At 39.4% G+C, this 26130-nt stretch overlaps 1 protein-coding gene across 1 annotated transcript in view; it reads left to right on the top strand.

Annotated features, from left to right (window-relative positions):
- The window catches only part of SPON1 (spondin 1), a 343853-nt gene extending 317939 nt beyond the window's left edge, over window positions 1–25914 (top strand). Inside the window, exons 8-16 of the mRNA XM_063289510.1 lie at window positions 176–377; window positions 13223–13363; window positions 15036–15114; window positions 18169–18351; window positions 18449–18619; window positions 18729–18896; window positions 21260–21424; window positions 22278–22541; window positions 24720–25914. Coding sequence (XP_063145580.1) covers window positions 176–377; window positions 13223–13363; window positions 15036–15114; window positions 18169–18351; window positions 18449–18619; window positions 18729–18896; window positions 21260–21424; window positions 22278–22541; window positions 24720–24883 — 1537 coding nt within the window. The 3' untranslated portion in view covers window positions 24884–25914. The remainder of the gene's footprint in view (window positions 1–175; window positions 378–13222; window positions 13364–15035; window positions 15115–18168; window positions 18352–18448; window positions 18620–18728; window positions 18897–21259; window positions 21425–22277; window positions 22542–24719) is intronic.
- The last annotated feature ends 216 nt before the right edge of the window (window positions 25915–26130 follow it).

The following is a 26130-nucleotide window of genomic DNA, read 5'->3' as shown; positions in this document are numbered from 1 at the left end:
AAATGTAAGAAGCACTGTATTAACTGAGGTTTGATTCTCTCCACAGCAGTGCTTCAGTGGGTTACAGCTGTGACTGGGTTTTACTGTCCATATTTCATTCTGCACACATGCTTGTGATTTCTCAAGTTGCAATCTTTACTTTAGTCTTCTCTCTTTTTTTTTTTTTTACTTTTAGGAGAGCAGCTCCCTCTGCTGAATTTTCTGTGGACAGAACACGCCACCTTATGTCTTTCCTCACCATGCTAGGCCCCAGCCCTGACTGGAATGTAGGGCTTTCTGCTGAAGACTTGTGCACCAAAGACTGTGGATGGGTCCAGAAGGTCATTCAGGATCTGATCCCATGGGATGCTGGGACCGACAGTGGAGTTACCTATGAGGTATCGAGAATACTTATGTCTTCCTAAAATTTGTGCTGCTTTTATGACTGAATCATAGCAAGACTCATGAAAGATGTTCTCCAGGAAACATATTGAAGGGTGAAACATGCATCCTTAATAAATAGCTAAAATGTCATGTCTTCTGGTTCTAAGCATTTAGTCAGAAGTGAAGAGAATCAAATATTTTGAGAGCTGATACATTGAATGTTGCAGACTGAGTTGTATTTATTGATCTTATGCTGCTACTCCTTGTTGATCTTACTGACAAGGTCTAAAAATGTCTTTTTATATGTAGCCCTAATGCATAAAATTAGAGGAGCTTGATAGTAGTTTTACGCATGTCATTATGACCCACATTTTCCCTAGAGGGATACATGAAACAAGTTGGCAGGATTTTCCTGAAACAAATCATGAGGAATTTCGAGGGCCACTAAACCAAACAAGCAAATTAATAGTACTGAAATGAGTCTTCAGGAGGGACAACCTAGGGCCTAGGTTAAAAAGGTGGCATAAGTTGTACGTCAAGACACATTCAACGTCTCACTGGCATTGGATATCGCTGTGGGTGGTTAATGAAGGAAGTTTTTGCAATGGTATTAGCTGAGAACTGTTATTGAAGCTGCCTTGAATTTCATCTAAGAGCAGAAATATGCATTCATCTCATTATACGAGGGCTGCAAATTCTGTAGGATAGATGGGAATGTAGTAACTGTCCTTTTCTTTCCTGCCCACCCAGCTCCTTCACTTTTAGACTTTTCCATACTGAATGTTCATTTGAATCTGAATCTGAACTTCAGTAAAGCTGATGGACTAAATTAGGATTGCATAAAGGATGTAGAAGCATATCCACTCTGCTGTACTCAAGCAAATGCTTAAATAAGGCTAAACCCTTAACACAAATTTAGTGGTTCCAAATAAAACATCTATTATTTGCAAATTTTTTTCAACTTCTCTCTCCTCCTGCAGCTTTAGAAATTTCCCTTTGAAATCTATATACCTATTTCAGCCTTCTTATTATGTACGTGAGAAAGGAGTGCTTGATGTATGTATCCAAAAGCTATCTCTTAATAATGGCCATCCAACCCCTCTTTGAAAACCTCCAGTAAAAGCGATCTCACCACAGTTCTAAACAAACTTTTCCACTGCTTAGCAGTTCTTTATCTTGAAGAAATTCTTCCTAATATTCAGCCTGAATCTCCTTTCTCCTAACTTGATTCTTGTCCTACTCAAAGTTTCATCAGGAACATGTCAGCCCTTGAAGTATTTGTAGTTATCATATCTCTTAGTCTTCTCTTTTAACCATTCCTCATAGGGCTTAGCCTCCAAATCATTTATCATCCTGGTGCCTTTCCTCTGAACCCTCTCCAGCTTTTTTCTTGTCCTATTTATTGAGTAGTGCCCAGAACTAGGTATAGTATTCCAAGTCATTCTGCTGACTTTCATTAAGAGCTTTCCATGGAATACCTGTGTGCTTATATATTTCTTACTAGATTTAGAGGCCACTCAACACCATAAGACTCTGACCTTCCCTGATTAGACTTTTTTTTAAGTTTGGCTTCCAATATTTTCATCATTCCATCAAGGAAACAGGCTGACATTTGCAACAGGTGTAAGTGATATATTCTTCCAATAAGAAGACATAGTACCCACCTGGCAAGTCACCCATGCTGCTCCCTCAGTGTCCATCCTTTTGGCAATGTGTGTATCCTCCAGAAACTCTCCCGTTTCTATTTGTGTGCTAAATATGCTGGAAGATAAAGGGAGGGAGGCATATTCGGACTTGCAAGATCTGTTACTGTAACTTGATAGTAAAAGTAGTATTAGCATTCATCACTTTGGTTTCCTAGTCTGGTTTGACTTGGAGGGTTGACACCAATATTGCAGGTCTGAATGAGTCTCCTCCCTCGCTCACTTTAATTTCAAGAGAACTTCAAGAGGGTCAAGCCTGAGATGCTTTCTCAAATTACATTTCTGCCTCTGTCTCAATATCTTTTGTCTGACTGTCGTGTGGTTGGGGCTCTTTCTCCTGTTCCTCAAGGTTACTCTTACAGCCCACTACAGGATTTAGGGTGGGGAAAAAAATGCAGCCCTTTAATAAAAGCAGTATCTTAGTATTATATAGTCAAAGTAATATCTCCTGAGTAGTACACAGATAGTAACTTTTGCGTAAGCAAAGGAGCAATAAACTGCAGGTAAACTTTGGCCTGATCTTGGGAGGGAAAGGAAAAAGCTGGATCTCAATTCAAAACTGATTTCTTCTCCCTATATTCTTTTATTAAAAATATTATTCCATGTTTTTATCTTTAGGGAAACAAAAAGCTTCATTTGCTTCCATAGAGCCATTACCTTCCTAGAAATAAATAGGCAGTATCAGGAGGACCTCAACAGATCTGTGGTGATAGATTTTGAAATGAGGTGGTCTTTGTGGCCTTTGTAAAGTCATGAAAGTATACACCCCAAAATCAGTTTAATGCTGTAAAGAATGAGACATTGTCTTTCCATGAGGGAAATCAAAGAATTTTTTGGTCCATCTCTGGCCCGACTTCACACTACAGTGAATTCTGGAAAGTCAGAGAATCTGCTGAGACAAATAGGCAATAACTGCTTCTAACACCTAGAATGCCTTTCTGTCACTGTGTATGTTTAAGGAAGGGACTGTAATATACCTAGGAGTAGAAATATAAATTTCCTTTATATTTATATTAAAAAGACAGAAGTCTTGGGAAAATTGAACATGTATTTCAGTTTATATCTATTTGTTGCACTATAAAAGGACTTGATTTTGAGTTTGAGTTTGGTCTAGTGGTTAAGGTGCTGGGCTAGAAACCAGGAGACTGTGAGTTCTAGTCCTACCTTAGGCACGAAAGCTGGCTGGGTGACCTTGGGCCAGTCATTCTCTCTCAGACCAACTCACCTCACAGGGTTGTTGTTGTGGGGAAAGTAGGAGGAGGAAGGAGTATTAGGTATGTTGACAGCCTTGAGTTATTTATAAAAATAATAAAGGTGGGATAAAAAATAAATAAATAAAATCATATTCATATTCTCACACACACACACACACACACACACACACATATATATATTGCTTTGCTCAGAAAATTATGTTTGGTGAATGAGATTGAAAATATAGCTTATTCAAGCAACACCATATACTGTATGTATTGACTCCATATTGCAAATGGAGATACACATTGCTGAACTGAACTCCAAAGACTGTAGCTTCTCCTTTGTGCTTGCTTAGGAGAATTTCAAAAAACAAGAAATTATCAGCATTGTAGAAAAACAAAACAAGTTAGGATATCTGGACTTTGTTCTCCACTGTATTTTCCAGACAGAGGAAGCAGTGGTTTTCAGGAGAGAGAAAGGGAGGGAGAGAGAGCAAACAGTAGTGAGAAAACCATGCCCACCTTTGTAGCTTTTTGAAATTAGGTGGTAGAAGGACATCTAATTCCCACCTCTGAAAGTAGCAGTCTCCCTCTGATCTGAAAGGAAAGTTTATTTACCTTTTAAAAGAAAAACCCTTACTTGGCATATGAAGTGTATTTTTTTTAAAGGAAACCCTCCGTGACTATCTTAATTTAGTGTGTGTTTTTTTACTTTTAGAATTTTTTATGGATTTTTTTAGAAGTCTGCACTTTAATGTGAAAAGGCCAGGTCCACTTGGTTTTGGGGGGAGAATGATCTAGCTCTTGACCCCTGCTTTTCGGTGTTCTCCAGGGCTCTACCCTCTCCCCACTTTTTTTGAAAAATCTACATGAAACCACTGGGGGAGGTCATCCATTGGGGTGCAGCAGCATCAATATGCTGATGGTTCTCAATTGTCCATCTCTGCCCCTGGGTCTACAAGTGAAGCTGCTGAGGTTCTATCCCAGTATCTGGAGGCTGTGAAGGTCTGCACAGGGAAGAACAGGCTTCAGCTGAACCCTGCCAAGACTGAGTGGTTGTGGATTTTGGACCTCCTGGAACTGGAGATTTTCTATTTTGGGCTCTGGATGGGTTGCACTTCCCTGCTGAGACCTAATGCACAACCTTCACAAAGAGAATCCTGTGAGTCCTGGAGAATTCCTGCTTGAGGAGCAGATGGCAGCTGTGGCCAGGAGATTTTCTGCACAATTTTGTCTTGTGTGCCAACTACACCCATTCCTAGATCAAGAGGCTCTACTTACTGTGACACATGCCCTAATCACCTCTTGATTGGACTGTTGCAACACTGCCCTTGAAGACCATCCAGAGGCTAGAAGTGGTCCAGAATGCAGTGGCACAGGTGGTTATGGGTACACCTCAGTAGGCCCATGTAACACCACTATTTGGGAGCTACACTAGCTTCCTATCAGCTTCTGGGTGCAATTCATGGTGCTGGTTGTCATCTACAAAGCTCTACATAGCAAAAGACCAGGTTATCTACCAGTCCCTAAGGACATCTGCCTGTCTCTGCTTGAAACAATGCCATCTGATGCAACCCATATGGCATGTGTTTTCAGTAGTGCTGCTTGCCCTTTGGAATGATTCCCAACCCCCACCCCAATGTTCAGTTGATCCTGACTCCCACTGGCCTTTAGAAAGGCTTTAAAATTGTGGTTATTTCCCCAAGCATTGGCACCAAGGTAAATTCCCATTGGAAGAGGGTAGGAATGTGAAACAGGTATGATTTGAATTCAGATTACTAGCATGAGAATGTGGAAACATTTGCCACTTTCAGAAGAAAGCCAGGTCGTGTGTTAGTGATTATTACTGTTTTTTATTGACTACTGTTTTATTTGGGAGGGATTTTGTACCCCACCCAGAATTGCACTGTTCAAGTTAAACAGCCATGTAAACTCTATAGATAAATAAATAAATAAAGCAGAAAAACATGCAGTCATATATGTGTAAAATTCATTCTACTCAAATTTAAATAGATTTGACCATCAATTTAAATGGGAAATCTCACATGTTGCATTCTTCAGCTGCAAGTGTGTGTGTGTATGATAGATTGCTGATATTTATTTATTTATTTGCAGGACTTATATGGCCGCCTATCTCATATGAGGACCCTAGGTGGCTAACAGTAATCCATAAAAACATAGGTAGAAACAAAAGTACCCTTCCCCCAGGCACCAGGTATTTCAGAAATGAGTGGGAAATTTTATATATATAATATTTGTAGTGTCCCACCCATGATAAAATCATTACTTCCCTCATTATCTTTCTTAACTAGCCAAATTAGAAACTATTTTCATCTACTAGAGTGTAGAAGAATATGTTCAAACAAATATGATTCTAAAGTTCGGTTGGCAAAAGCAAGCCATTCTGAAGGCCATCTGATGAGCATATCTTGAACATAATTTCTTCCAATTTATAAGCATTCATGCTGAGAGGGACGCGGTGGCGCTGCGGGTTAAACCGCTGAGCTGTCGATCGGAAGGTCGGCGGTTCGAAACCGCGCGGCGGGGTGAGCTCCCGTTGTTAATCCCAGCTCCTGCTCACCTAGCAGTTCGAAAACATGCAAATGTGAGTAGGTCAATAGGTACCGCTTCGGCGGGAAGGTAACGGCGTTCCGAGTCGTCATGCTGGCCACATGACCCGGAAGTGTCTATGACAACGCCGGCTCCAAGGCTTAGAAACGGAGATGAGCACCGCCCCCTAGAGTCGGATTCGACTGGACTTTACGTCAAGGGAAACCTTTACCTTTACCTATGCTGAGATAACCAGTGCAGTATGCCATTTTCTACCCAAAGCTTCTTTGGAACAATGCAGAGATGATTTCTGCAGTTCACAACAGGAAGGCTGATATCTTACTGTTCTGTCATTGTATTGCTCTGTGTGATTTTATCAAACTTCCTGACTACCATCATTTTGTGCTATTTAGCAGAATTATTGTTTTCAAGCAATTTATTGCCTTCCTCCTGGATGGTATTTGAGAGATTTTTCCCCTCTCCCCACCTTATGCAGTTTTGTTTTGTTTTTTTAATCACAGGGTCACTATGTAGCATCCTTTCCAAGTCACGTCTTAGTATAGTTCAACAGTTCCCAATTTAAGGTGCTATAATGTATTATTTACTTCCTCTCTCAGTCAGTAATAACAGTGTCACTATGAACTGGGATTAATACTACTTGTTAACTAGTATAACCATTTGTTTAGCTTTGAAAATGGAGTCTCAGTCAAAAATAACGAGGATGAAAAGATTCAGAAACTCGTTTAAAAATTAATAAACAGAAGAAGTTTCCTGGCCTTATCCTTTGGGATAACTTTCTTTGCAGCAGGGCAGCCACAGAACTACAAGTGTACTGATTATATTTCTGAATTTCTTTTGGTTATGATTGACTAGCATTCAGCAGTCCCCTGTGAACTAATAGAATGGATCTGGCTTAAAGAGACTGAAGGGGAGTAGTTCTTCCTGGGGGTGGCTGGTGCTTTAGAGCTCTCCTCACTGAATTAGATCTTATGGCCACTTGGATTTTATACTTACTTTTATCTTCTATTTATATTCGGTAATTTGTATTTATATTTTTGTATGTTCACTGTTTTAATGTTAGTTTTATTGTAAACCTCCCAGAGTCCCTGGCAGTGGCAAAATTTGATAAATAAATAAATAAATAAATAAATTTGCAATAACATGCTTTTTAATAATTGAAGACATAAATAAAAATGCTACCAATCACTGAATGACATTTAGCCATGGGGACAAATTCCAGATTACACCTCCACAGCATCTGTTGCTGCACTAATGGCATTAGTGAGGGGAAAAACATTTGATGTAAGATATGCTGGAGAAACACTATTTTAATAAGACAGCTTGGTAAACAGAATCCTAAGAATAATGCAGTGGCTCCACAATATTAAGGGGAAATGAAATTTTGCATGGGGGAAAATGGACATCTCTGATATAGTCCCCTTAAGGTTACTCAGAAATGATCCAGATCAAAGCTGCTGACATGGTGCTGAAAGATAATAGTGATTTCTTGTGAACTCTGGAATATAGATAGTTCCATTTGCTTATCTTTTTACTGGCTACTTAAAGTAGAGTTCAGCTATTTAAAATTTTCTCATCTAAAGTTTCTGTATGAGAGAGAACCTTTAACTGTGTTTGTGGTACTGCTGAGTTGATAATGCAGGACAAGTCAACTGCCTTGGAAATGAAAATCACCTTTTTCCATCCGCAAACTGTTTCCTTATGAGTGATTTTGATCTGATCAGGAAGACAAAGCATTTAGGAAGCTGCTTTCTGTGGGAACTTTATTATATGCTTCTGCCCCCTGCCTGTTTGTGGTAGACATTGTGCAAAAGAAGCTTCTGCTTTACAAGGCGCAAGACGCCAGCTTCCGGTGCTAAATGTGCAGAAGCTAAGGAATCAGCCCCTACTTGTAATGTAAATATAAACTGCATAGATGAGGACTGAGATTTCTTTCAAGCATATGTTAAATGCTAGAATGTTACATAAGTGCTGCATGTTTTCCATAGAACAAGACTTTCAACCATTTAAAAGAAGCTTTGGGGGAGTAATTCAATGCTATAACATGGGGGATGGGAACTCTTTTAGGTCACAGAGCCTGGCAGGTAAAAAATAATAATTTCCCAAAACCTCTGATCAAGAAGCAAAGCTTTAGTGATAGAAAATTGGCAATGAAACTATTGGCTTGCTGTAATTTATTTATGCAAATTTATATATTAAAGTTGTTTGGTTTTTTTTCTCCCTTAGTCTCTCACATAACCCCATTAAGTTCTCATGGAACGCTAGGGATCCACAGAACCCAGTTTGAAAAACCCTGCCATAGATGGCCACATGAAGTGAATATTCCAGGTGTGTGTCTGCGTCTGTCTGTCTGTCCCTCTTTCAAACACACACCCCACAGTGCATTTTGCTGATTTGAAGCAGCAGTCTGCAGCATGATCACTAAGAGGGAGTGGGGCGAGGTTCCCCCTCCATGGATCTAGAAGGACACTTCTAGAACGCTACTACCCAAAGTAAAAGCATTATTCTCCCATCTGAGAAAGCAGGGTCTAGCTTTGGAGATCCATCCGTAAGATATGAGCAAAATGATTCATACTGTTCAACTGCATTGTAAACTACACAGCAATAATTCAAGTTACAAAGCTGTGCCGATATTTGATTTAGAGATTCAGTTCAAATATGAATGAATTGCTGTGCAGAATAGACTTTCAAAGTTAAATCAGAAAAAAATCAGTTCAGATGATCAAACTGAACCAGACGATTTGGATGCTTCTGTGTATATTCTGAATCATGTACAAAATATGAATCTCATTCATATTTGACCATTCAGTTCAAATTTCCAATTCGAATCATATCAGTTTTCTGAATTGATTCAAGTCATCAAATTGAACTGATATTCCTAATCAATTTGATGATTCCAGTTGGATTTTGCCTGATTCACGTTTGTCTTTTAACTTACCCCCAAGTTACTAGGTTGCTTTATTTAGTTATATTTAGTTTAGAGCCAAATTAAACTGGAAGTTATGCATCACACATAGTATGTGTGGATTATGCTTTTCTCCATGCAAGGATTCTTTTTGAACTTTAGTTCAGAGAGCTTCTTTTGCAGTGTTAATAGAATGTTTGCTGAGCCTATTCTGTTCATTGTTTCCTGTTGATCACAGGAGTTAGTGCTCTTGAATATCAATATCAATTTTAATCTAAATAATTTTTTAAAAATGAAAAGGAACCAATATTAATTTCCCCTAGATGGAACATGAAATTATACTGGGATAATTTTGTGTAGGTTTTGAAAGGACAGCTAAGAAATTGTTTATCAGCAATCCCTTACCCACGATCAGTAAGAATCAATAAAATAAAATGGTCAGAACTTGTTTAAATAAAGAGACAGAGGATTACAAAGCTTCAGTTGTATCTAGCTTAATTTGCACTTGAAGAAACAAACAAATTGCCATACTTCATATCTGGCAAAATATATAAAACACAAATTTTCCACGCAAAAGGTCCAAATTGCACTAAGAAGACCTCTGAAATCTACCTCTTGTTATGGATAATATGAAATAATAAGGACCAATGTTCTGATTTGGTATAAGGCAGTTTCCCTTATTTTCCTAACATCAAGACTGGCAGGACCATCTACTATATATAAACAACCAGCCAACTTCACTCTCCCATGCACTGAAGATGTTACCTAACAAAACATCTGGTAACAAAACATTTGCAGGAAAACAGCCAAGTTCAGGGAACACCAGAACCCAACAGGCATTTTATTATCAGATAGGCTTTTACTGTCAGGCACTTGATATGCTATACATTATGACTGACGGGCTGAACTCAGCTACTGTACATGTATTACCAAATGCCTTGAACAGATTTAGATGAATATTTAAAAGAATAGCCAGAATATATTTGTGTGGGTAAGAATATAAGACTCAGCAGGCAGAGAGCAAAATCAGCAACACGGTGGAGAGAATGCTGTGATGCAATCCCCACCCCTTTTTAATGTACATGTTCATGGTGCTTCACCCTCCATCTTGCCCATTTTAATCTCTCCCACCCATCTCCAAGAGACTGCTGTGCCTAGATAAACAAGTAAATCCTATGAACCGGTGGTCCCAGCAATTGAGGCTGAGAAGACTTTTGGGCAAGGTGGCTTTGATGAAAATGGTTAGTACATGATGCCCGGAAATAAAAAGTAGATACTTGCTGTTTAGTTAAGATTAAACTACATTCAGCCATTAAAATACATCTGAAACTCTTTGCATTTGTACAGGACTGAAGGGGTGAGTGTGTGTGTGTGTGTGTGTGTGTGCTTTGTTTTGTTTATAGTAGCACATTGAAAATGCACATCATTCATAACAAGCTTTCTTGTTCTTCATAGCCATAAAGGAAAGGCAAAATCCCAAGAGAAGGAAGAAGCAGAAGTTGGATTGGCAAATGAAAGCCATTGCCATTCCATTTGATCTTTACTTTTTATGTCTCAAGCTGAAAGATAGTACAAACAAGAATGGTAGTAAATACACACAGCATGAGAAGTTGTTTCAGTCTTTCGATCAGTCAACCTGAAATAATTGAATAAATTGAAAATTGTTTATGAAACACAAAGTTCACAGATAGAGGCTATGATTTCAGTACAAAGTCTTTTGTGATACTCAATTTTTATATGAATATTTATTTTCCTGTATAAGTATGAGAACAATTAATGAGAAATGTGTATAAATTGGGGGAGAGGGGTGGTAATATAAATCAAATAAATAAATAAATTAGGGAAGTGAACATTCAAATATACAATACCTGTGTATTTTTCTCCTTGATGTACATATAGTCCTCGCTTAATGACCATTTGTTTAGCAACAGTTTGGACTTAGGATGGCACTAAAAAACCTGACTTATGACCAGCCCTCACACTTACGACTGTCACAGCGTCCCTGTGGTCACATGATCACAATTCAGGCGCTTGGCAATCAGTTCACATTTACAACCATCACAGTATCCCACAGTCACATGATTGCCATTTTCGACCTTCCCAGCCGGCTTCTAGCAAGCAAGATCAATGGGGAACTGCATGATTCATTTAGCGGCCACCGCAAAAATGGTCATAAAATCAGGTTGGATTCACTTAATGACTGCATCACTTAGTGACATAAATTCTGGTCCCAATTGTGGTTGTTAAGCGAGGACTACCTGTTATAGATAGAGAATAACAAAGGATTCCTTAGGATGTATTCATACTCAGAGCTCATAATGTATGATAACTTTTGCCCAAAACTGAAGAAAAAAACACAATGGCTTTAGGGAATTCAGTTGTTTTCATCTTAATTTGTGTTTTCATCTTAATTTGTTGTAATTCTAAAGTAACATTCATTAAGTTAATTCTAATAGCTTCTACTATTTGAAGAGTCTTTTTTGTTGTTGATCAGGTGTAAGTGCTATTGAATTATTTTTATTGGGGTTTTTGATGCTTGGTTGGTTTTCTGTAATATGGTTTGATGTGTTTGTGTTTTCTTAGCTCCTGGAAGGCGATATTAGTATTGAACACAAAATGAATACATTTCATTTATTCACAGGCTAACTTCGTCTTTTCAACATCTGTAAGGAATTAGTGTCAGGAGAGAAATACTCACGTCTGATGAATGTGTCATCCTCTAAAGTGGGCTAAAATATTGGTTTTTGTTTTAGCTTATTAGGTGTACGATAATATAATGGCATAAGAATGTTGCATGGATTTTTATTTACCTTTAAGGTAAAAGTAAAGTCTCCTTTGAGTTAAGTTCATCTTCTGATGACTTCATAAACACATCCGTGGAATTTTATTGGTAATAGTACAGAAGTAGTTTGCCACTGCCTTCTTCTGGGATTTCTTGGAAGTTTCCCATCCAAGCTTAACAAGGTTAGTCAGGAACTTCCACTTACCCCTAGATTAAAAACACCCCCCTCCAAAAAAAAAACCTTCTTCAGTTTTGAAGTAGATTTGTTCTTAGCCTGGATATCTTGAAAACAGGAATGCAACTGTGATGGGATATGTACATTGTAAGAGGATCTGATTGTAAAAGGCAAGGCCATAGAACTGTCCAGTTTTTCCCCCCATTTTATTCACATAAAAGACAGTGTGAAGCCATTTCAGCCAGGCTTTATCAGAATGGTCAAGCAGTTTTACTTTCCTGGCTTCAGGGCTCTCTAAATGTTTCATGCATCAAAATGGGAAAATCCACACCACCACCACCACCATCACCATCACCACCACCCCACCTCTTCAGATAGTGTTTCAAAAATACATTTTTTTTCTCCAAAGTCCAACTTTCAGATCCAGTCAACTCTATGCATGTAAAGCATGTACATTATGATCTACAGTAAATTTAACATATGTGTTCACCTAACATACATACATACATACATACCCACCCATTTCTGTGGAAAGAGCTTAAAGTTACACTGGCCAGCATCTCTGCATTAATCTGATTGGCAGCTCTTTGTCTGCTGGCTTTTTTCTGGCAGGTAAATCTTTGATCTTATTAACTTCTGTCCTTTTCAACTTCACTGAGAGCCTTCTGCAGTGAACAGAAAGGCCCCACAAACACTTGTTCCATTTCAGCACACTTCTTAGGTAGTGCCCAAACATTTCTTTTTGGCAATCTTCCTAGTTGTCCACAAACTAATCCAACTCAGGTTTACCAATCCATATTAGGTTTTACTGGAACCAAGTTCAAAGCCAGTTGCTGTCTATTTCAGCCATTTTAGCTGCCAGACATTACCTTTCTTTCCAAGTTTCTCCTTCCCAGAGTCTTTTCTGATGGTATTTAACTTCACTGCTAACACCAGCTTAGTAGCAGTTCCTAGGATAATGTTACTATGAGATTCTAAACTGACCCCAACTCTCAGCTCTTTATTAGCGGTGACTACAAAAGGTTTTGTTTGGATGTCTGCATGGACTCATGGATATGGGGAGTGCCAGTGAGATGCAATGGTTGAGAGAGACTCATCACAACAGCCATTCCTCTGAGCTCAAAATCTTTCCACATATCCAGACTCTGACAATAGAAATTCATAGGACTGAGTCATCAAGAATAAGATAAGATGGAAATCTAGCTTCTCTTTTCTTGGTCTTCTTTATATGGCACATTCATACCAATGTATTAAACAGTATAATTCCACTAATCATGACAGTATAATATGTATTAGGTTAAATCCAAACCCCTTGAAATCAATGGGCATTAGGTTAGTCATGCACATTCAAGTTAACGTTCTATTTTTTTTTTCAATTTGCCATGTGTGTGTGTGTCTGTGTATATTTAAACTCTGGATCCAAACAATGACCATGAAAGTTCAACTGTAGACTTTTTGTATGCTGTGTTTTCATTGCTGGGCTTCTTCCATGTCTATATGTGCTTCTTCTTCTTTTTTTTTTTACTGCAGTCATCCAACAAACCAACAGTACCTCAAGAGAAGATAAGACCTCTCACAAGTCTAGACCACCCCCAAAGTCCATTTTATGACCCTGAAGGAGGTTCCATTAAATCCGTAGCCAGAGTTGTCATTGAGAGGATTGCTCGAAAGGTATCAATATGAAACTCCACTTGGCAATTGACATGGGATATTTGGGGGTGGGATGGGATTAAGTAATAAAAAAACCCTGAAATCTGGTAATAAAACCAAGCATGTAGTTCAGCTGTTGTTCCAATGGAAATAAATAAAGGGAGTGGGGTTAACTGGATGTGCAGGCTGGGTCAGTGGAGATGTGTGGGGCCTCATTCCTTAGAGCAGGGTTTCTCAGCCTTAGCAACTTTAAGATGTCTGGACTTCAACTCCCAGAACTCCCTAGCCAGGGGAGTTGGCTGGGGAATTCTGGGAGTTGAAGTCCAGACATCTTAAAGTTGCCAAGGTTGAGAAACACTGCCTTAGAGGGAATTCCTCTTCTTCCCACTTGAACTGCAAGGAAGTCAGAGAAGCACAAAGATTGTGGGTTCTTCAAGGCCCTCAGAAGCACAGATGGCATCTTCCTGAGATCTGCAAAAGTTGTTACCAAATTGGAATTAACCAAGATAGCAAAAGTGAAATTATGAAAGCCAAGGCTAATCAAATTAATTTTATTTTGTTTCATTTTAATTAAATTTAAGGATAAGTCAAATTAAGTCAAATTTAGTTCTTGTCCTGGTTTTACCTATTTAACCTCACTCAAAAGCTAACTGCAGGCTCTGAGCTAGGTTCTGCAGCAAAGCATCCAACAAAAAAACTTGTAAAGCAAGATTAAGCCCATTACTTAGTAAGAACATTTTTTAGCAAGTTAATAGTGTAATGTATTCAGAGTGCTGGAAAGCGTTTGGCCCAAGAGATCAGAAAAAACACACCAGGCATTTCTATAAAAATAAGTGTATTTATAAGAAGCATAAAACAAACAGTTTCCATATCCAGAGCCCTGGATAGGCACAAAAGCTTTTTACATAGACATATTTTACAAGCTCATACACATGCACACGTGCTCTGAGCAGAAGGAGCTGCTGAACAGAATGAGCTGCTGCTGCTGGAACAAGAGGCTGCAAAAATGAAACTAAAACCTTCTTGTGGCAAGCTCCCCCCAGGCAATCAGCAGCTTTGCTTTATATGGTCACCCTTTTCACACCCCAACCTGAGGACAATTAAGTCTGACCTTCTGACTCTGCCAAAGTGATTTGTTACCATAGTAACTTCTCTGCAGCTAAAATTTCTTGCAGAAAACACCACATACCAACATAACAATGCTGTGTGTCACTGGGAGATCTCTCTCAAAACAAATCTGGAACACATTCCTTTATTAGCTACCAGACGTCCTAGACATCATAGAAAATAATGAGGACCTTGGGCACCCTTCTCCCTTAACATTGCTTTCTAGTAACATCCAGCTTTTAGAAGTGACATTACCTTCTCCCCATCTCCCCAATCCTCCCACACTTATTTTCAGCAACACTTGCTTTTTCCCCCCCAAAAACATTGTTTATATCTTCACTTGTTTTGCTAGGGAACACACCTTCTCCTGCCCTTTAGAAACAAGCTTGCCATTTACCTTCACAGGATCTTCTTTAGGACCTGAGTTTTCCATGGGCCTGATGACTACTGCAGGCTTTTATAAGCGTGAATGCTTGTAAATGCTGATCTTGTTTGAACAACTTCTGGCAATTGATTTTCCAACCCAGTGCCCAGCATTGTATTATTTCCTCCACCAATTGAATTCTTTGCAAATGTTTCTTTGCAGGGGGAACAGTGCAATATTGTTCCTGATAACATTGATGACATAGTTGCAGATCTTGCTGCAGAAGCTCCAGAAGATGAAGGTGCTTTTTAATTATGTCATCCTTTCATGAATTTGTGTTTCACTTCACTCTCCAGTGCTGCTACTCTGTATTTCATGCTGTTTGCCTTATTATTAGGACAGTATTAAAAACAGGAGGGGAAAAAACAATTTGCTTAGCCATTTGTGGTTGGAGCCTGCATCATTAATTAATAAACACCCACAGTGATGGTGTCAGCAGGCAGAAGTTTTGGAATTGAAAGTGGTACTATGCTAATTTAGAAGAAGCCTAATCTCACTGACTTTATTATCTTGTACTGGGTTGACCTTCATCAACTCTACTATTTTCCTCATGTAACTGTTCCTATTTATTAATTATTATGATTTGTCTGTAAGGACAGACTGCCCTTGGAAGCATATGTACAGAATTCCAGTGAGAAAAGGAATGGTGCAACCGGTGCATATATACTAATCTCTTACATTGGTCCTTACACATGACAATTGATTTTTAAAAGCAAAGGGGGAGATTTGTTTGGCCAGCTCTGGATTTAGGATCAAGTGAAAAGTTGACAGCATCAATAGTATTGATGCCTTGTTGACGTTTGCCCAGGATACAAATAATTTCAGTATGATACATTCTGACTGGGATTTTATTAAAACAGAATATGCAGCTTGGAGGCCTAATAACAGAAAGAAAGTTCTGAAGCAGGTTGCAGTTAATTGGTTGAGAAGACAGTGGTCTAGCTTGAGGGAATTCTCAAATGATCATCCAGATAGTGGCAGGTGATGGGGAAAGAGGCAAATAGACCCAATATTGATTATTAATTAGATAGGGACATATTGGTGAGCATCTTTTCTTGCTTCCTGTTTTTAAGATTATTTTAGAGTTAAGGGCAAACTGGCTGGACATATCATTTTTTTTTTTAATCCATTCAATCATGTCCGATTCTTGGAGACTGTCTGGACAACTCCCTGCAGTTTTCTTGGCAAGGTTTTTCAGAAGTGGTTTGCCATTGCCTCCTTCCTAGGGCTGAGGGAGAGTGACTGGCCCAAGGTCACCCAGCTGGCTTTGGGACTAGGTGGGATTAGAACTCACAGTCTCCTGGTTTCTAGCCTGATGTCTTAACCACTATACCAAACTGGCTCTCATACAGTAAATACAGATGCTGTAAATACAGGAATGCTGTGAGTACCATTTTGCTGTAGAAAAGAAGAATGTGTACATGTGTAAAAATCACTAATTAAGCATCTGTGTGCATTCCTAACCCTAACCCTAACCACTGTTATTAAATACAGATGCTTAATTAGTGATTTTTATATACATACACATTCTTCTTTTCTATAGCAAAACGTTACTCACAGAATTCCTTGGGAAATACATAGCACAGCCTTCCATAATACCATGAAATCCTATCTCAGAAATCTTATTTAGATATTCTTTGGAATATGGGGCAGCAATATAAGAAAATGTATCAAAAGCCAGACCAAGCAGGATGCTTCACCTTAATGCACCTTTACCTTAAGAGTCTCCCGTTGGGGGAGATGGGCAGTGATATAAATGTAAATAATAAATAAATACATAAATAATAATAATTTCTAACGGGAGTTGCTCAAACTCAAACACTGAAACATGTCACAGATAAAATATATATTAGTAACGAATGCCAGCTTAGAATGACTCTAAGCTGGCATTCATTCATTATGTAGCCTTCAGTGTAACTTTCTATATGTCTCTATGTATAACTTTTTAGTTTCCCATTCCCAATCTTTCTTTAGAACTAGTTTGTAAAGATGTATACCTTTACAAACTAGCAGTCCATTGGAGATCATAGAAAAGGGGACTTCCTTTAGGCAAGAGCAAAAGCAGAGAAAGATAGTTATATTACTAGGTACAGCATCTCCTCTGCAGGCAGAAAGTCTCAAATTATATTGAGTAGAGAAGTAATCTTAAAAAACCCCACATTAAACTGTTCAGGAGGACTGGTTCAAACCCAGTCAATAAAGTTGAGCTGAAAATGTTCATATGCATACAAAAGTGTGTAAGTAAAATGTGAGATTTTGTGTAAGCAACACGGCATCATTGAGGAAAGAGTTGTGAGAAACAGAGAAAGCACCAGGCATGCAAGGCAAAGCCCTTCGTGGTGTGGGGCAGGGTTTACTGAGGGACTGCCTCCCTCTGATTACATCTGCCCACCCCATCAGGTCCGGCAGAGAAGGCCTGCTGCAGGCCCCACCTGCCAGGGAATTATATTTGGTGGGTCCCAGGAGGCAGGACTGCAAGAAGATCAAACCAGTCCATCCTCCAGGAAATAAAGCCAGACTGCTCACTTGAGGGAATGATATTCAAGGCAAAACTGAAATACTTTGGCCACATCATGAGAAGACAGGACACCCTGGAGAAGATGCTGATGCTAGGGAGAGTGGAGGGCAAAAGGAAGAGGGGCCGACCAAGGGCAAGGTGGATGGATGATATTCTAGAGGTGACGGACACGTCCCTGGGGGAGCTGGGGGTGTTGACGACCGACAGGAAACTCTGGCGTGGGCTGGTCCATGAAGTCACGAAGAGCCGGAAGCGACTAAACGAATAAACAACAAGGAGGCAGACCTTCTCTGCTGCGGTGCCTGCCTTGTGGAATCTTCTTCCCCCAGAAGTGAGGTTAGCCCCATCCCTTTTAACATTCCGGAAGTGCCTCCAGACCTGGCTATGTGATCAGGCCTGGGGCTTCCAGGGGACTGGAGGGATTTTGTGATGGCTAATGGCCTTACTGTGGCTAATATCATCCCTTCTTCTTTTGTATGCCTTTTTAGAGTCATTTTTGTGACTGTTTTTTATCTATTTATTGTTTTTTAATTAAGTGTTGTATGTCGCCCAGAGTCACTTTTATGTGAGATGGGAGGCTATATAAAGATAGATAGATAGATAGATAGATAGATAGATAGATAGATAGATAGATAGATAGATAGATAGATAGATAAAGGCAGCAGTAGGACAGGACCCAGTCTGTTGTCTAGCCTATTATATATGGATAGTAGATTTCATAGCTTAAGTATGCATTCTGTGATAATATATATTTATATATATTGTCATTGTTTTAAGATGACACCCCTGAAACCTGCATCTATTCGAATTGGTCCCCCTGGTCGGCCTGTAGCTCCTCCACGTGTGAAAAGGGCAAGCGGATGAGGCAGAGAATGCTCAAAGCTCAGCTTGACCTCAGTGTGCCTTGTCCAGATACTCAGGACTTCCAGCCATGTATGGGCCCAGGCTGTAGTGATGAAGGTAGGTGAGAAGACCCTGGGCATGAGAATCAACATGTTGTTGAGCAAATGTTGGGAGGTTTTGGAATAAATGGAAACTATCTGTTGTTGTCTTTCAGATGGCTCTACATGCATGATGTCTGAGTGGATAACATGGTCCCCTTGTAGTGTATCTTGCAGCATGGGAATGCGGTCAAGAGAGCGATATGTGAAACAGTTCCCAGAGGATGGCTCCATGTGCAAAGTGCCTACAGAAGAAACCGAGGAATGCATTGTAAATGAAGACTGTTGTAAGTATTTGATGCACCCTGCCACACTTAATCAACCTAAAAGCAAAACATGAACCCTCAGTTAAATGAGAGCCACTAGACTGATCTTTTGCTAATATATTACGGACAGCTCCTAGCAGTTGCCTGGTAACCGAGTGGGGTGAGTGGGACGAATGCAGTGCCAGCTGTGGGATGGGAATGAAGAAAAGGCACAGGATGGTCAAGATGACTCCGGCGGATGGATCCATGTGCAAAGTGGAAACCACAGAAGCTGAGAAATGCATGATGCCTGAATGCCGTAAGTAACCCTGGTCAACCTAGTGACTGTGCGAAAAAGGGGTAAGTTTACTCCCTTGTGTGAACATTGGTACTTACGTAAAATGAACAATGGTATGTGCAAGGGGCACATGCCAAAAGTAGCACAATTCATCATTTGTATACTTCCTAATAGGTTTCTTCCTAAAGTAGGCTTCTAAAACTTTTCCATTACAAATAGTTGCAAGCTTAAGACGGCCATTTCAAACCAAAAGCATAGACAAGTATACAATTGTACTGTCCACAGGACTGAATGGAGCAATCAGTCTAAACCTTTGGAGTCAGAACCTTCTAACAAGCCAAAAGCCCTGCTGTTTTTAACACAACAGGAACTGAGATGTGCTTTCCTGATTTTTTTTTCCCCCTTCGGTTTTAAAAAATGCTACTTTTTGTGCACATACACACCCCTCTGATCCCAACACCACACATATATGCATGCGTGCACACACGTGCACACACACACACATACAGACAATGGTTGCAACTTGATTGGCCTTTCTAAGCAGAGTAGGATCATAGCATAAGATTTTTATGCATTATCTTGTAAATACAGTTTGTTGTCGAGGGACAAAAATATAATGTCAAAGGTAAATGCCAGTTCTCTCACCATCATTTTCTCTTCTTAAAAGAAGCACCAGGGCCATAAACTCCATCAACATCATCATGCTGAAGGAGAGGGATTAACTCATTTATTCTAAGAGCTCCTTCAGTATAAATCTTTTCCCCCAAAGGGTGTGATTAGTCACAGAAAGGAGGAAAATGCTGTAGTTACCTGAAGGGAGGGTGAGGAATTTTTCCCTAATTAATCACCTGTGATTTGGTGGGAAAGTCAGCTTATACTCAGAATATGGTGGTGGAGGAGGAGGATGCTGTCGTAAAAGCAAGTGACTGCGCGTGAGGTGCAAATAATGAAAGCCAATGGCTGGAGTAGAGCGGAAACCACTGCCATCACTTCAAAGAGGAAGGGGAGACACTCCCCTTGCCTGCCTGTCATCACTCACAATGTTTGCAAGGAGAGTTTCTTTAATCCATGAAGGCTTTCCATATGGATGAGGATTCAGGAAAATGAGGGTCCTCAGTTGGTGGAGAGGCTCCATAGAGAGGATTCCCACTGCAGCCATTTACAGTTGAAGGAGAAAAATACTCCTTCACAATCTGCAGATAGAAGGAGAATTGGGCCAGCATTCTAACTGAGCTAGATGAGAAGACTCACACTGAAGTCAGTGAGACGTGCTACAGAATGAACATGTGCGAGTTTCCTTATGCTTGCAGCCAAGCACAAGCATTCACAATTTCCTTGTTGAAAACTAAAGGAAAAGCTCAGCTCAATCCTTCCAGGACCTGTTTCCTAGCTTCCATCCTCATTTACATGGAATAACCTGGACTAAATAGATCTGCGCCCAGCTTACTGGTACTGTGCACATTTAATTGGAAATGAGCCATTGAATTCAATAGGACTCACTACAGAGGAAGCATAGGTTTATGCTTGCTGTGCTCAGATTTCTGCAGTTTCTTTCTCTGGTTGAATGAGTAGTATGTGCAAGAAAGTAATTTGCAGGAGTGAGTCTCTATGTATATTGAGGTAGGACATCAATTAATTTTACAAATCGAGAGTCTTATTCTACAGGCAGTTAATTTTAATCAATAGACATTAATTCTCCACCCCCACCCCCCTGTCCAGAGTGTGGTTTTTAATATATGTGTATGCTTATTCATTTATAAGTATACATATTTGCCGGGAAAAAATATTTCCAGGATTGATTTCAGTGGGAAGTGACAACTCTGTTAAAAAGATGGGGAAGATGGTTACATGCATTAAAACTTTTTTGTGTCTAATCTTTCTTGGATGACAAATATTACCACCCTACCCCAGACTACAATTAACAATACCTAGAGGAGCAATTTAAACCAAGGAAATTGCTTTTTTACTGTCAACTTTCCACCACTGATCCAACTCAGGAGAATACATCAGGAAAACTAATCACAGATATCCAGCATTGTATGAGATAGAGTGATTTGCAACCAGAATATCTTAGATCAGTCTCTTTTAGAAAGAAATTATGAATACTGGAAGTGAGGGATGATAGTCTCAGACTGAAGAAGCTCTTGAAGCACCTACTTCATTCTTAAAATATATCTGCCAGCAATCTGCAGCATAAATACAGACTGGAATTGTTAGATGCTGGAAGACCAGTACATGTGTCAACCAAGTTTCTTTTCAGTCTTTATCAAGCAGCTACCCTTTCTCCTGGTGGGTGGGTGGGTCAGTTGATCACCACAATTCACAAGTGATTTGCTGTTGAGATGGAAAGATCTCACCCTCTTTCCCCTCCTCACCTGCACCAGATACCATCCCCTGCCTGCTTTCTCCTTGGTCTGAATGGAGCGACTGCAGCGTCACTTGTGGAAAGGGGATGAGGACCAGGCAACGGATGCTAAAATCTGCTGCTGAGCTTGGAGATTGCAATGAAGAGCTGGAACAAGTAGAGAAATGCATGCTGCCAGAGTGTCGTAAGTACAGATATCTAGAGCTGGAAGGCTAATTTAGCTGTTTGTCCAATTCATTTATTGTACTCCACACAACAGATGAGCAGAAAGGTGTTCCTCATGCTGCTATTCCTATGTGATGGCCATGTATCAGCAGGCATAATGCACTGCTTTGTTACTGTAAAGCACCATTTGCACACCAGAAACAAATTCCCGACATTTTCCCAGATAGCCCATATGGAGAAGAAATGGCCTCTATTTTAAGAAAGCATTCAAGAGGACCCCACCATTGCTAAAATGAGTTACGCCATATCAATATAACTTTCTTACGTATTATAGACACTTTTTCCTTACCTTCAGCGAAGTTTCTATGGAAAACATTCAGGAATATGATAAAAACATCCATCTTAAAGTAGCAGCATAACATAACAAAATCTGTGCCATTCCAGATTGGAAGAGTCTGATGAATGATTGGATGAATTTCATATATAATTTTGCAGTAATTTTTATAAAGAGTACCATCCATCTATCAGTGGCATCAAGATTGCTCCCACCCAACAATAACTCCTTTTCCTTTCCACTCTCCTGCATTCCTCCCTCCATATCCTTCCTATAAATCTGCTCTAAGCTTAATTTTTCATGGGTGATAATTATTAATGGAGTGAAGTGAATCTACTGCTCTCAGATCATAGTGAAAAGGTGGTCTAGCTAACACATTTTCAGTAAACGTGTATAAAAATCATTATAATCAACAACATAAATGTTCATTTTTTCATGTTGTGATTAAAAAGAAGTAGATTATTGTTCTGCTAAACCAAATTGTTCTGACTAACTAATTTAAGGCTAAGCATCCTATTTTCCATCCCATCTTCTGTAGCAATGGACTGTGATTTGACAGAATGGTCCCAGTGGTCAGAATGCAATAAATCTTGTGGGAAAGGTCATATGATCAGGACAAGAATGATCAAAATGGAACCCCAGTTTGGAGGAGCTCCATGCCCAGAAACTGTACAGCGTAAGAAATGCCGAATAAGAAAATGCTTGAGAAATCCCAATATTGAGAAAAGGCGCTGGAAAGAATCTAGGGAGAAAAGGAGGAGTGAACAAGTGAAAGAAGATGTAGACGGTGGGCAATTCCCAGGTAAGTGTAGTAAATCTCACTTAGATCAGTTCTTAAATTAAGAAAGTAAGCTGTGCAACATGGAAGTGCTCTACTAGTTTATATTCTTGTTAGTACTGCTTTTTTTGCTGATCCTGATCTAGTTCCCAGAAATCTGAATATTTTCCATAAATGCTTGGGTTCAGATTACTGAACAACTACAGATATACAAATCAAGAGAACATTTTCCTCCCTCCCTCCCTCCCTCCCTTTCTTTCTTTCTTTCTTTCTTTCTTTCTTTCTTTCTTTCTTTCTTTCTTTCTTTTTCTTCTAAAATAACAAAAGAGCAAAAATCAGAAAACAAAAAAATAATAATAGAAATTAAACCTCTTGTACAAAGACAGAATTAGAGATGCATCAATTAGTGTAGACCCAATCTGTTACAGTGACATAGGCTTTTGTGTATTATTCAGTTCTATCAGTTATTTTGATATTGAAAGCAAAGAATCCACATTCATTATTTCTACAACATCCTGAGATATACATAATTTTCTCTATATATTGTTTTGAATGCAGCTTTCTCTAAACTATCATTCTAACTGTCCCTAATACTAGGGATAGTTTTAATACAATTTCCCTTAATGAACACATTTTGTATGAAACTTTACAAAATGGACACTTTTTAGACTCATTTTTCTAATAAAACTTTTTTGAACAATTGTTAATATGAGCAATGACAGATACTTGTGAAATATATTCATCAATGCCCATCTGTGCCATCACCCTGCTCATCCAAACCCCCTGAGCCTGGAGCGGTTCCATATTTGACCTTGAATGGGACTGCACTCCCATCTTCAGGACTGATGCACAGTTTGGGGATCTTCTTGGACTCATAGCGCCTGCTTGAGCAGCAGGTGGCAGCTGTGACCAGGAAAGCCTTTGCACAAAGTCATCTAGTGTGCCAGTTGTGCTCACACCTAGACCAGGAGGGCTTGAAGTCACAACTGGACTGTTACAATGTGCTCTACATGGGACTGTCCTTAAGATAACTCACAAGTTGCAGCCGGTCCAGAAATCAACAGTGTGGGCAATTGTGGGCATGCCATGGCATGCCCATGAAACACCTCCCCTCCCTGAGCTGCACTAGTTGCCAATAGGCTTCTGGGTGCAATTCAGAATGCTGATGAAGCCCTTCATGGCACAGAGTCTGGTTATTTGAGGGACCGACTATCCTCTATGGTTTCTGGTCATCCCACACAATCTGACACGCTCCGGGTCTCATTGAAACAATTTTACCTGGTAGGACCCAGGAAATGGGCTTTCTCTGTCATGGTACTCACCCTCTAGAATACCATTACTGTCAAGATTCATACAGCCCTCACCCTGGCCCTTTTTAAAGAGTCCTTAAAACCAGGTGTTCTATCTCCAGGTCTTGGGTCAGATTGGATGATGGATCTCTTCTGTGCTTTTTTGGTCTTCTGAATGGTGGCTGGTTTTTCCCCAGACTTTCTATTTTGGATGTAATTCATTGTTTTTACTTTTTTTAAAAAAAATGTTGATCTATTGGGACAGACAATAAATCAAATAAATAATAAATAAATAATTTTTGCTGGATCATACCATTTTAGTTCTGCAGATGTTTTTACATCTCTATTCAGAATAAAATATATACTAAACCCCTCATGGTAGGCTTAAGAATAATTGTTTTACTCTTCCTGAAAGTTAGGCACCAGTCTAGAATCTGGGAGACTGTGAGGTCTAGTCCTGCCTTAGGCATAAAGCCAGCTGGGTGACTTTGGGCCAGGCAGTCTGTCTCAGCCCGAGGAAGCAGGCAATGGCCAACCTTGAAATACAAAGGACTCATCTGAGATCCTTGGTTAGGCTGCTGTAAGCTCCTGCTGCATTTCCAGGAACAATCCATTCACACGATTCAGAAGGTGTACTAAACCAGATACTATGATCATGAACAGACCTATGAGCCACAGATGAAAATATTAGATGATTCAGACCAATTAGGACTTTTGACAAGCACAAAATGCATCTCAATATAACATCTGGAGTAATCTGTGGGATCTTATGTTTTATAGATCTTATCTTTCCATTTTAGAAATAGGAGTAGCTATATCTGAAGCAGAAGCACCAATTGTGAAGAAAAGGGAAATTTCAAGGGACTCAAGCACTGAACTGATTCTTGTGTTATGTCTGTTATTTTCCTTTTAGGTTGCAAGATGAAGCCATGGACTGCTTGGTCAGAATGTACCAAACTCTGTGGGGGTGGAATCCAGGAGAGGTTCATGACCGTCAAGAAGCGTTTCAAAAGCACTCAGTTCACTAGCTGCAAAGACAAGAAGGAATTAAGAGCCTGCAATGTCCATCCCTGTTAGCAAACTGGTCTTTTGGATAATGCACTCCTGAGCTAAATGTAAAAATCAACCTTGGTTTGATTTTTTTTAAAAAAAGAGGAAATATATAAATTGTGTATATTAGTCTTCATTTTTGCAGTGTGGTTTGCTTAATTAGTCTTGCTGGTGCAAGAGATCTATTTTATAAATACTTCCTTACAAATATCTGCTGAGAGTAGCTCCTTAATGCTCCAGCTAGCCCTTAACGCATAAAACTAGTGAAGTCATTGTGAAATCTTATAACATTGAAATTATAGACATATCTGTGTGGACTAACCATAATCATAGATATAGTCCCTGTAAATACTTGGGATGCATGCAAAAATGATACTGCAAACTAATATTTGGATCCACTTTCAAGATATTCAAAGCAGTGCCTCGGTGTTTATACAGCTGTGCCAAGGAATTACTTTAATAATACTACAGGTGCATATTGATCTTTAACCATCAGCAATGTAAAAATGGTATTTATAGCAATCCTTTGACACTCTTTCTTTTTTTCTTCATGCAAATGCTTGGACTCCTATTAAATAAATCACCTTGTGATTCTCTCCATTAACAAAGGAAAGCAAACATAAGCTGCCGATACTTGAACAGCAGGGAGGAACGCATTGTCCATCTGTAAGCCATATGTCAGTTAGCCAGTAGGCTGCATCTAAGAATACCTTCCATGCTCTCTCACAAAGTCATAGGCTAGATGACAAGGTACAGGAAAATATCCTCTCTTAAGACATTCTCCTTGCACACAACATAGCTAGGCAAATATATTTCAGAAGCTTGAGGGGAGACTGTGGACTTTAAGGAGTTGACCGGTGTAAATAAACAATATCAATACTGACAAAAGATGTGAATCCACCCAGCTCTAGAACAGCCGACTTTATTCTATCACTGAGTCCAGGAAGAACCGAGGAGAGCTTTGTTCTGTTTGCTTCAGAACTTGCTTTTGCTTCTTTGCGACACAACAACTTAATTTTACTTCTATTCCCCTTAAATAAATGTCACTGCAATTGTCATCTTTTTGCTTTTTTTTTTTACTCTGTACCTCAGTGGTCATGGTGAACAAAGCACAAAATAGCTGCTTTGTGGGAAGATGGTGTTACTAATTTTCAAACACACACACCCCTACTCACAGAGAGCAAAGGAAAAAGCATAGCTATTTGAAAAATGTCATTAAGTTGAAGGATTAGACAAATGCCAATACCACTGACAGGTTCCTTGGGGACATCATA

This window comes from Candoia aspera, chromosome 1, assembly GCF_035149785.1.
Source record: "Candoia aspera isolate rCanAsp1 chromosome 1, rCanAsp1.hap2, whole genome shotgun sequence".
Lineage (NCBI taxonomy): Eukaryota > Metazoa > Chordata > Lepidosauria > Squamata > Boidae > Candoia > Candoia aspera.
This window is presented reverse-complemented; position numbering and strand designations above follow the sequence as displayed.